Source organism: Bufo gargarizans, chromosome 2 (assembly GCF_014858855.1).
Source record: "Bufo gargarizans isolate SCDJY-AF-19 chromosome 2, ASM1485885v1, whole genome shotgun sequence".
Taxonomy (NCBI): Eukaryota; Metazoa; Chordata; class Amphibia; order Anura; family Bufonidae; genus Bufo; species Bufo gargarizans.
The window spans coordinates 170230532-170243638 of record NC_058081.1 but is presented as its reverse complement, the minus strand read 5'-3'; the positions used below and the strand labels follow the sequence as shown (position 1 = coordinate 170243638).

The 13107-nt window shown below is 43.1% G+C and overlaps 1 protein-coding gene across 9 annotated transcripts in view; it reads right to left on the bottom strand.

Annotated features, from left to right (window-relative positions):
- The window catches only part of TCF12 (transcription factor 12), a 160647-nt gene that overhangs the window by 33150 nt on the left and 114390 nt on the right, over positions 1-13107 (bottom strand). Inside the window, exon 1 of one of the 9 annotated variants that reach the window (XM_044279694.1) lies at positions 642-849. The exons of 7 other annotated variants lie outside the window; for them this stretch is intronic. In XM_044279694.1, coding sequence (XP_044135629.1) covers positions 642-815 — 174 coding nt within the window. In that variant the 5' untranslated portion in view covers positions 816-849. Of the gene's footprint in view, positions 1-641; positions 850-13107 lie in introns of those variants that run through there. One more of the 9 variants, XM_044279695.1, reaches the window with a different exon arrangement.

The following is a 13107-nucleotide window of genomic DNA, read 5'->3' as shown; positions in this document are numbered from 1 at the left end:
ACACAAAGTTCAGCTTGCCCACCACTTGCTGTAACTACACAAACACATTACAAGTCTATGACCAGAAATCGACAACTAATGCATCATCACAAAAACAAAAAGATGTTTCACATATTTCAGAAGGAACCAGTGAATTTCAGAAAGAAGCGGCTCATTGTCAGCGTGGTCAGAAGGCTGAGCCGATTAGAAGCAGATGGAATAACATTACAACCCAGGCAGCGAACCTCAACGTCTAAACAGGAAACAGGAATCGTACAGGCTGGGGAGAGACGCTTCCTTAATCATTCCCAGAAATTGTACGCTTTTTGCTACAGTATACTTTCCTCAACTTTTCACAATGACACAAAAGTTAAAAAAAACTAAACAAAAGAAATAAGAATTTCTAAATACACACACTATAAAAAAAGTACGTTCAGATTATGAAATACAAAATACAACGTATTTAAACACTCAGTACGTAAAGTAAAAAAAAATTATAAAATGAAAACCGCTTCATCACAGTCATACAAAACTCCCACTACCAAATACACATAAGCACAAGCAAATGAGCACAACACAAAGCAATGAAATGATACTCCCGAGGCAAAGGGTTAAGTCTGCCGAGATGAATAAAAAAAAAAGGGAAATGTAAGCCTTCTCACCGTCTTGCCATTGTAGTAGTACATCAAAGAATTGCTGCCCACTCCAGCCACAGGGTACGCACAATACATGTTGATGTGGAACAGATACAGGGAAGTGCACAGCTTCAGTCCCAGGCATACATCCACCCAGCAAACAGTAATTCCGCCAGTACTAGGCTTACCCAGTCCACACATGGATCTGCTCAAGAGAAACTTATGCAAAGTAGGGCTGAACCATCCCACACAGAAAAAAGGGGGAGGGCAGTGACATCCAGTAATCTCTTTCAACCCAGATCACACCCTGATTTCTGTAGTGGAAATTCCTTGAAGAAAGCAGTCCGAATTAAAACACTGCTTCATCACATCAAAGCTGGCGGAGAGAGCCAGAGCACATTTTGTGCACAGATATTAGATTTAGGGGGTTCTGCTCTTTTGTTAATGAAATGACGGAGCTTGTAGCATCCGGCAGTACAGCACCACCACCATCTGGCTGGGACAAGCACCGGCACCACACTACTACAGTTGGGAGACAGAGTCCTACAACCATGTGATTCCTTCTAATGTCACAAGGATTTGGAGATGATCTAGACGGCAGACACAAAGAAAAGGAACTCTTCATGGGTTATTGAACCGACACGATTACATTTAAAGTATACAGAGTCAAAAAGCTTCAGTCAAACAGCAAAAGAAAAAACACAAATTTCCACAACTTTTTGCGAACGAAACCGTCACATGACAGCTGCATTTAAAGGAACTGGTCATGTTAAATATGGCGTCTAGGCTACAGATAGCATGTTATAGAGCACACGGTCGTTGTTTGGGTCCGCATCCGAGTCGCCGTTTTTTTTTTGCGGCTCGGATGCGTACCTATTTGCTTCAATGGGGTCGTAAAAGACTCCATGTGCTGTCCGCATCCGTTGCACCATTCCGTGGCCCCGCCATTTTTTTTTTACATGTCTTGACAAGACAAGAATAGTAATGTCTACAATGGGCCACCCTTTCCATAAATTGCGGAAGGCGCACACTGGCGGCTTCCGTTTTTTGCGGATCCACAGTTTGCGGACCCCAAAAAACGGAACGGTCGTGTGCATGTAGCCTAACTCTTTATTCACCTTAATTACATGTAGGCTAACAGATCTCCCGATTCCGCCATACACTCTCGGTATGAAGCGTGTCCGTATTTTCAATGAGAAGGGAAAGTCGCTGACAGACACCTCTCCGCATAAAAAATATCAGGCACTAAAATTCAAACATCCCAATCCTTTCTCTCTCTGCATCATCTGTCCGGGGAAGAGTTGGGAGCTCCAGATACACGTTAGGTTGTTTGGCCAACTTTAGCATATTATTTATGGGGGGCCTTTTTCATTCATGCCATTTTTTTTTTTTTATTTTTTTTTTTTACACCCAGCCTTCCAGGAGCCATAACTTTTTTATTTTTCCATTCACATAGCTGTATGAGGGCTTGTTTTTTGCGGGACAAGATGTACTTTCCATTGGTACCATTTACTATTACATATATTGTAGTGGAAAGCTGGATCAAGCATCGCTATATTCTGACCCCATAACCTTTTTATTTTTAGGATTATAGAGCTGTGTGAGAGCTCATTTTTTGTGAGGCGATCTGTACTTTTCAAGGATACCATTTTGGGGTGTGAAGAAATCGATGGAAAATCCAACTCTAACAACAGAGGATATTTTATTTGCATTTCTGTAAAAACTTCCAACTCACAGATGCAAGGAACTGGATTTTCCATTGATTTCTTCAATTAAAAAACAAACAAAAAACTGGCGTGTCCGGGCTGGTATCCGAGCTCACAACAGGCGCAACAGGTGAGAGCTGCCTTTTTCTTTTGCATCAATTGTTTCATTTTGGGGTGTGTATGACTTTCTGATCACTTTTTAGTAAAAAAAATTTGGGGGACGTTAAACAATGAAAAAACTGTAATTTGGCCATTTTTAGTCCCCCCCATCATGCCATACAACATATGGGAAAACTAGGGAAAGGGGATGATTTGAATTTTTATATATTTTTTTTTATATCCATAAAAAAAACACACACATTTTTTTACTTTTTGAGTGACTATAGCAATCATTAGATTCAATATATTCCAGTGCACTGCTGCCACCTGCAGGCCAGCACTGGAATATACTAGTAATCAGCCTGGAAGTCTAGTCTTTATTTAAGGTTTATGTCCCCTTGTGTTACATATAGGGAAACCAGGACTAACATCTTCTCGACAAGATAAGGGAGTACTTTGACATGAGAAAAGAATCAATGGGGTCCAGGGGTTTTCTGGGATTTGACGTATCCCTTCATTGTTTACCTGCTCACCGTCGACATTGCAGCGATGAGCAGGTGTAATTACAAGAAGCCGCCCCGTTCACTTTTATGGGACAGCTACTTTCTAATCAAGTGTATAGGAACGAGCAGTCGCACAGAAGTGAATGGGGTGGCTTCTTGTAATTACACCTGCTCATCACTGCGATGTCTATGGCGAGCAGGTTAAAAAATAATTTTTAAAAATGAGCACAGCCATCTCTTTAAACAGATAATCTGATATTGGAGACCTATCCTGAGGATAGGTCATCAGTATTAAAATCTCAGAAAATACCTTTAATTTTCTGCTTACTATGGCCCCCCTCAGCTCTACGAAAGAGTGATAACTGCACTTCTCATAACGGCAGCAGCCCTACATAAGCTCCTCTCCAGCAATACATGAAATATAGATGATATTTTGCAGGTTATTTCCCTACCTACACTACCTCTGCTAGAAATACTAGTTCTGTTGAGCCTAAACAATGTAAGCCCTGCTTCCAATAACATTCTGCTCTGCTTCAAAGTTTTTGTTTTGGTTGGAAGCACAACAGATCCCCAAATCTAGTGGAATTCATTGTTTTTTGTGCTGCTCTGCTTGTGAAATACAAACTTGACAACACACGCAACTGAGCCAGCTGATGGCACCTGGCATCAGAAAAATCACATTGAAATCAATAGGTATGGTACCGGATGGATTTCTCGACTCGTAGTAAATGTGGAACAAATGGGACAGAAAATGCTAAAGCATTCTGCCTGAAACGGAGGCAGAATACTGGCACACATGCCATGTGTAATATTGGGTGTCTTAGGGGGTGCAGCTTCACTGGAAAAGGGGTGTGGTATAATTTGCAAAACTGTGCAGCAGAACAGCACCAGAATTTTGGCGTATAATTGTGGCGCACAGTAAGGGTACTTTCACAGTAGCGTTAGAAGAATCCAGATCCGGAAATCCGTATGCAAACGGATATCATTTGTTTCCAGATGCGGATCAGTCTGACAAATGCACTGAAATACCATATCTGTCTCTCCGGTGTCATCCAGAAAAAAAACAGATGCAGTATTTATTTTTGCACATTTTTAAAGGACTGCGCATGCGCAGGCCGGAAAAGCGGATCCGTCAATGTGGTAATTTCATAAACACTTGATACCGGATCCAGCATTAATACATTTTAATGGAAATGAATGCCGGATCAGGCATGTTTCGGAATTTTGGCCGGAGAAAATACTGCAGCATGCGGAAACGAAGACATCCTGATGCATACTGAATGGATTGCTTTCCATTCAGAATGCAGTAGGACAAAACTGATGCGTTTTTTCCCGGTATTGAGCCCCTATCACGGAACTTAATGCCGGAAAACGTTAACGCTAGTGTGAAAGTAGCCTAAACCAACTAGTAAGTGGTATAAATTTACGCTAGACAATGTAAAGGTGCCACGGTGATACATCCTGCGCAGTTTTGGACTGTTGAGTCTAAGTTAAGACAATATTAGTAAAAGCTGTCCCATTAGGTTAAAAATAATAGAAATAACGGTTTTGAGGTGTATTTTTCGGTGCCTTAGCTAACTTAGCATTTCATCATGGTGAGGATATGCTCGATCCTTCTTATTCTCCGCCAACACCTGCCATTAGGCTCCATTCACACAGCCGCAATTCTGTTCCGCATTTTGCTGAACGGAATTGCGGACCCATTCATTTCTATGAATGGGTCCGCAATTCCAATCCCGAAAAAAAAAAAAATAGAACATGTCCTATTCTTGTCCGCAATTAGTAGACAAGAATAGGCATATTCTATTAGAGCCCGCAAAATGCAGAACGCACATTGCGCTGGTCCGTGTTTTGCGGATCCGCAAAACACACACGGATGTGTGAATAGACCCTTAGACTACCTGGGTAGATGTTTACGGCCAGCTTAAGGTCTCTTTCACACGGGTGTCCCGAATTTGCTCCAGATGCGTCGTGTGTGCATAGAGGGAAACCTGCGCGAGTACGCATGCAATTTCAGTCCGTTTTTTACTGCGATTGCGTTGTTCAGTTTTTATCGTGTGGGTGCAATGCGTTTTGCACGCGCGTGATAAAAAACTGAATGTGGTACCCGGACCCGAACCCCGATTTCTTCACTGAAGTTCAGGTTTGGGTTAGGTGTTCTGTAGATTTTATTATTTTCCCTTATAACATGGTTATAAGGAAAAATAATAGCATTCTTAATACAGAATGCTTACTAAAATGTGGCTTTAGGGGTTAAAAATAAATAAAAATAACTCACCTCATCTACTTGATCGCGCAGCCGGCATTGTCTTCTTCTTTGAGGACCTGCAAAAGGACCTTTGATGACGTAATCGCACTCACCACGTGGTGAGCGCGGCGACGTTAGCGCAGGTCCTGCTGAATGAAGATAGAAGGATTACGTCATCTATTTTGCAGGTCCTAAAATAAGAAGAAAGAAGACTATGCCGGCTGCGCGAACAAGAGGATGAGACGAGTTTATATATTTTCTTTTACCCCTCAAGCCACATTTTACTAAGCATTCTGTATTAAGAATGCTAATATTTTCCCTTACAACCATGTTATAAGGGAAAATAATAAAGTTAATACACTTTAATGGGGTTGCTCATCCCTATCATCTCCTAGCAACCATGCATTAAAAAATAATATTCTGTGCAGTGCTCCAGACTAAAAAAAAATACCTAGTAACCATTGGCTCCTGAACTGAAAAATTTAGGAGCCAAATCGAAACCAAATCAAAATTTTGGTATCGTGACAACGCTACGCCGATCAGATTGGCGTAGGGTTGTTTTGGTACCAAAATTTTGATTTGCTTTCGCTACCATAAAAAAGTATTGCGATACTCAATACCACACGGAAAAAAAAAAACACCAAAAAAAAGCCGAGTGCATTTCGCATTTTATGAAACGTTCGTCCCATAATAGAACAGTCCTATCCTATTTTTTGGGGTGACAAGGTAACTAAAAAATGGCGAATCGCATGTTTTTTTTTTTTTTTTTTCTGTTACGGCGCTCACCTCATAGGAGATATTTTTAATAATTTAATAGTTTGGACTTTTCGGATGCAGCGGTATGTAATATGTTTATTTATTTATTGTTTATATATTTTATATGTAAAATTGGGAAAGGGGGATTTAAACTTAATATTTTAGAGTACTTTCACACTAGCGTTTTTATTTTCTGGCAAAGAGTTCCGTCACAGGGGCTCTATACCAGAAAAGAACTGATCAGGTATATCCGCATGCATTCTGAATGGAGAGCAATCCATTCAGGATGGATCAGGAGGTCTTCAGTTCAGTCATTTTGACTAATCAGGCAAAAGATAAAACCGCAGCATGCTACGGTTTTATCTCCGGCGAAAAAAACTGAAGACTTGCCTGAATGTCGGATCCAGCATTTTTCCCCATAGGAATGTATTAGTGCATTAAAAATACCGGAATGCCGGATCAGTCTTTAAAAATGTGTAAAAAGATCGTCTGTCCGCATGACAAGTGGAGAGACGGATTTGTTCTTGCAATGCATTTGTGAGATGGATCCGCCTAAAAAAAGCTTTCAGTCACATCCAGATTGGCTAATCCGACAGGCAGTTCAGACGACAGAACTGCCCGCCAGATCACACTGCCGCAAGTGTGAAAGTAGCCTTAGGCCTCTTTGACACGGGTGTCACGTTTTGGCTCCGGATGGTGGGTCCCGGGTGCATTGCGGCAAACCCGCGCGGGTAGGTACGCAATTGCAGTCAGTTTTGACTGCGATTGTGTTCCTTTGTTCAGTTTTTATAGCGCGGGTGCAATGTGTTTTGCACGGGCGTGATAACAAAAACTGACCGTGGTACCCAGACCCGAACTTCTTCACTGAAGTTCAGGTTTGGGTTCGGTGTTGTGTAGATGTAATTATTTTCCCTTATAACATGGTTATAAGGGAAAATAATTGCATTCTTAAAAAAGAATGCTTAGTAAAATAGGGCTGGAGGGGTTAAAAAATAATAATTTAACTCGCCCTAATCCACTTGTTCGCGCAGCCCGGCTTCTCTTCTGTCTTCATCTGTGAGGAAAAGGACCTGTGGTGACATCACTGCGCTCATCACATGGTCCATCACATGATCCATCACCATGGTAATGGACCATGTGATGAGCTCAGTGACATCACCACAGGTCCTTTGACAGGTCCTGAAGAAAGAACAGGAGACCGGCAGCTACGCGATCAATTGGAGGAGGGGAGTTAATTTTTTATCCCTCATTGGCACTGCACTGGGGTGTTGGGGGGGTGCACTGCAGGTGCGGTACCTGAGGGGTTAACTGCAGCAGATCGCAGCTCCCCGTCATAGAGGTCAGGTGTCGGCTATTTGATTCTGGAACTCGCCTCCTGTATTTGTATTAACAGGTCAGTTATCTTCATTGGTGGCGCAATGGCCACAGCCCCTCCCCTCCTCCTCCCGTCTCTCTTCTTATTGGCGGTGGCGGCTGCAGCACAGGGGAGAGAGACTCCTTCTCCACTTCGCTGCCGAGAAGAACATCAGTGGCGGGGCAGAGAACGATCATCTCCTGTGCCTCACCGCTGTATATTGCAGAGCTGTAAATTCTAAGTCGCATTGGCGACCATTTTGGTTGCTATCTAGAGCCCTGCTATAGGGCATGCGTTGCGTGAAAAATGCAGACTATAGGGCATGCTGCGATTTTCAATGCACAAGTGATGCGTGAAAATCACCGCTCCTCTAAACAGCCCCATTGAAGTGAATGGGTCCGGATTCAGTGCGGGTGCAATGCGTTCACCTCACGCATTGCACCCGCACGGAATTCTCGCCCGTGTGAAAGGGGCCTAAATGAAATAAAAAAGGATACAAGATGGAGTACAAACATCTCTAAAGCACGACCCGTTCAGAACAGTTGCAGTATCTTGTATAGAAAGAAACAAAAGTCTTTGTACAGTTTTATTAATGGACAAAAACGTGTGAGTTAAGAATCAATATGAAGAATTGAAGATAACAGGTTCACTAAATTAAAAGTTTCTTTTTTAAATGACAAATTTCATGTTTTCTGCATTTTGCTTAATTTTTTTTTTTGTTTAACCTTGTTGATGACAGAAAAATCTACTTTAGAAAAAAAACTAAAATCTTTCCTTCCTCACGCAGTACCAATAATTCCTCCTAGAAGGGTTAATCTGCCTACTCCCTCTGACATATTAAGTCAGCTGTAGAGCAAGTTGACTTTTTAAACTTTATTTCAGATACTATGTCGTCAGCAAAGTAGCAGTGAACTGACCTGCACTGCCTAGCCCAAATTGTTTCCATTCACAAGCCAGCACTGGGCAGCTAAACAAACGGTTTCACTGAACACAAACAGATTACATGGTCTGACGCACAGGGAGCCTCCTCTAATTACAGATGGAAGGCTGCGCGTGTTAACTCACTAGTGTTCCCATGTGGGCGGTGTACAACCGGTGGTTCAGAAATGGAGGCCGACTTAAATTAAAACCAACACTTCTAACACGGGTATTCACATGTGTGCATGGATATGAGAACATAACCGAGTATATGCCAGTGCGATCAAATGTCAGCCTTAAGAGGACATCACTATGCTACAGGTTACCTGAGCTGGGCATCTGAAATGGTGCCAAAACAGTAAGATCAGCATTTTCTAAGGCTACTTTCACACTTGCGTTCGGAGCGGATCCGTCTGGTATCTGCACAGACGGATCCGCTCCTATAATGCAGACGATGGGATCCGTTCAGAACGGATCCATCTGCATTATATTTCAGAAAAAAATTCAGAAAATTAGTCAGACGGATCCGTCCAGACTTTACATTGAAAGTCAATGGGGGACGGATCCGTTTGAAATTGTAAGTCTGGACGGATCCGTTTGGCTCCGCACGGCCAGGCGGACACCCGAAAGCTGCAAGCAGCGTTAGGGTGTCCACCTGCTGAGCGGAGCGGCGGCCAAACGGTGCCAGACTGATGCATTCTGAGCGGATCCGCATCCACTCAGAATGCATTGGGGCAGTACGGATCCGTTCGGGGCCGCTTGTGAGAGCCTTCAAACGGAACTCACAAGCGGAAACCCGAACGCAAGTGTGAAAGTAGCCCAACATTGTTATCTTACTGTTTTAGGCTGGTTTATAAATACAGTTTACCCCTTTAACTCACAACTATACACGGCATCCATGCAGGGAGAAAGGGTTAACATCCGTAGACATCAAGTGCGATTTGAATTAGGGCTCATGCACACGACCGTATGTATTTTGCGGTCCTCAAAAAATACGGGTGACGTCCGTGTCCATTCTGTATTTTGCGGAACTGAACAGTTGGCTCCTATTAGAACAGTACTATCCTTGTCTGTATGCAGACAATAATAGGACATGTTCTATTTTTTGGCGGGATAGGAATAGAAATACGGACAAACTGAATGCACACGGAGGAGCTTCCATTTTTTGGGGGGAACCCATTGAAGTGAATGGCTCCGTATATGGTCCGCAAAAAAACCTAAACGGTCACGGAAAGAAAATACGTTAGTGTACATAAGCGCTTACTCTTTAGAACAGCAACGAAAATCAATTGTGATGTAAGCTGTCAGTAAAGAGTATTAAATTTCATCCCACTTTACTCCACCGCAAAACCTCAAGCACTCTGAAAGACTAAATTACTCATATAATCCTGCGGTAGTATTGCCGCGGCCTGCGGACTCGTAGTGTGTGTTAAAATCTATATTCTGAGCGACAATGTCAAGTGTAATAGGGGACAGGGGTTCGGTCTCTGCTGGACCCCCACAGATCTTAAGTAGAACTTTTGGTCTGTCCTAAACACATTTAGGAAAACACCAAGTGGATAAGAGTTCCAGAAATCAAGCAACATCAGTCCAGCGTGCACCCATACCTAAACCCATCACTGCCCTGTTGAGAAAGAGGGCACTTGATTCCAAGAATCACTTTACAAGTGGAAGGAAATGCCTTTCTTATGGTAAATATTTCTGGATATAAAGCCCGGCTGAGGACCGTAATTCACACCAGTAAATATTTAGACTCTATCAGGACCACGATTAACCAATACGGCTTGTATAATGATCTCTCTGTAAACACATTGAACGCACGGACCTCACAGGAAGACCAGAGAAACGGCGTTGTAATGTGGCACAGTCAAGACCTAAAATACCATACATATTTGTACTGGACAGAGGTATACAGAAATATAGGGTCACCAAAAAGCAGATAGGTTAAATCCATGTAAATGGAATAGCCTTCCTGAATAGTGGCAGCCTTCTACCATTCCAGAGGGCACGAGGATACGCTAGGCTGGAGATAGCCCACTGAAGCCCACGAGTAAAAGGTGGGAGTTGTGTGCGCATTTAACACAGTTCTCCAGTATTGTATGTGAACGCCCCGAGCTGCTGCTAAACTGCTAGAAGAATGCATGGCGCCCTGCTGGGAAGCTCATGTCTGCTATGGCTGTTTCTTTACCCACACGCAGGGCATTTAGCTACTTCTCATTAAACTCAAACAAGGCAACGTAAGAGAACTGCACAGAACAAGTCCCTAGGCTGCTGCTCATATGCAGTTTTTATAATTAGCCTGCAGGTGGAGCTATTATCCAGACACTCAAAAAGATGATGCAGAGGCAAAAAAAAAAATTACAAAAAACAGGCGATTCAAACCTATACAATGTCAAAAGCAAATGAAACTCGTTTACTCACATAAGGTTACTTTCACACTTGCGTTAACTGTTCCGGTATTGAGATCCGGGCAGAGGATCTCAATACCAGAGAAAAACGTCCATTTTGTCCCCATTCATTGTCAAATGCGGACAGAACTGAACAGAATGGAATGCTCCAGAATACATTCCGTTCCGTTTGGTTGCGTTCCCTCACTGGAGAGAAAACCGCTGCAAGCTGCGGTTTTCTGTCCGGCATGGGTTGCGGAGCAAAACGGGTTCCGGCATGACACACAATGCAAGTCAATGGTGCCAGATGCGTTTTCTCTGACACAATAGAAAACGGTTTCTTGGGTATGTTAAAGATAATACAAAAGGATCCGTTCATAACGGATGCAGCTGGTTGTATTATCAGAAACGGAAACGTTTTTGCTGATCCCTGTCAGATCAGGCAAATAAGCAAGTGCGAAAGTAGCTTAAAAAGGTTCTCAATGAGCGTATTAAAGAGAAAAAAAAAAGACACAAAGTTTAAAGATTATGTTTTAAGGGTGGCATCATCTAAATACTGACTAATCATGGTCTCATTAAAATGGCTTGTATTTTATCACGCTACTTTAAAGAGAATCTGTCCCCAGCAACCTCCTCCTCAAACTGTTTGCATTGACACATAACCGTACTTCATCTGATTGAAACACTTTCTTCTCTTGATCTGAGGCCCCGTTCGAATACTTGTTATTAATATGCAAATTTGGTCTTTGGTGCAATGAGGGTGTCACCCCTTGCTTTTGTTGCACCCAAGCTCCATTCATTTCTGTTCCCAGCCCCCACCCTCTTTGCTGCTTTGATTGACAGGGCCAGACAGTGGCAAAGAAGAAAAGGTCTGGTCACGGAAAGGAGTGGAGCTTGGGAGCAACAAGTGCAATGGAGACTCCCTCTCATTGCACCAAATGTCTAAATTGCACATTAAGAAAGTATCAGAACTGTGGAATGGAGCATCAGATCAATAAAAAAAAACACTGAATTTCAATCAGGTGAACCACAGCTATTATAGTGTCTATGCAACCAGCAGCTTATCAATACCTTCTTAGAATGGTGGTATACTGAGCCTGTATTTCTTCAAAGAGGGGTCAAGGGAAGACCCCGAAGTTCCTGAGTAAAAAGGCAATGGCAGAAGAAGGTGTTATAATGTTTTGTATGGTCTATAGTTGAGGCCAGCTAATTTACCTTACCCCATGTTTAGCAACTCACAGGACCTTGAGCCCCCTATACAGCTCTAAACCAGGTGGTCTCATTACAATAGCTATATTCAGCCCCCGGCATTATTTCTCAGGCACTGTGGAATTTAATAATGAAATACATATGATGTTGAAAACAATCTCAGCAACTATATTCACCAGTACTCGAAGGGGCTACACCAAGAGTACAGGATAGGGGAGGTGTCAGATTGGTGGGGTCAAGTGTCCCCTGTATGAATGGAGCAGCGATTGACCATGAGCACCATCACGTTATTCTTTCTCTATGCTCAACTGCATTCATACAGGGGACACGGGATTTTCGTGATCAGTGGGGGACCCAGCAGTCAGACCTCCACTGATCAAACATTTATACCCTTATCCTGTGAACTGGAATAGGTCTTAATCAGCCCCAATGCATTATTATTAGACTATTGTTTACCAAATCCCAAAATAATCTCTTGATCAAATCAGTGCGATCCCTGTGCAGCCTGAGGATTTGGTAGAACAGCATCTCCTGTTGGAAAGACCTCCTTGCCTTAAAAGGGAACCTGTCATCTGGATTTTAGGTATAGAGCTAAGGACATCGGCTGCTAGATGGCCGCTAGCACATCCGCAATATCCAGTCCCCATAGCTCTGTGTGCTTTTATTATGTAAAAAAAAAATATATATATATATATATTTTATAGAGGAGTCCTGTCAGAGATGAGTCCAGCGTTCTCCGACTGAGCCCAGCACCGCCCCGCATCTTCCGAATCTCCTCTTTGCTCCCCAACATCACAAAGCTAGAGCACCGTAATCTTGCGATGTGTGAGCTAGCACATGTGCAGTTCGTTCCCTGAGGCTGATGCATATAGCTACTAACATTTCCACAACGTCACATAATCTCACGATGCGCAAGCTAGCACATGCGCAGTGTCGGCATAGTGTTCCTTCCCTGTGCTGGCATCAGCCTCAGGGAACAAACTGCGCATGCGCTAGCTCATGCATCGCGAGATTACGGTGCTCTAGCTTTGTGATGTTGGGCAGCAAAGAGGAGATTCGGAGGATGCGGAGCGGTGCTGGGCTCCTTCACAGTGGGCGGTGCTGGGCTCAGAGTCAGAGAACGCTGGACTCATCTCTGACAGGACTCATCTATAAAATAGTTTTTTTTTTACATAATAAAAGCACACAGAGCTATGGGGACTGGATATTGCGGATGTGCTAGTGGCCGTCTAGCAGCCCATGTCCTCAGCTCTATACACAAAATCCAGGTGACAGGTTCCCTTTAGGTCTCATGCACACGGCCGTGTTCCACG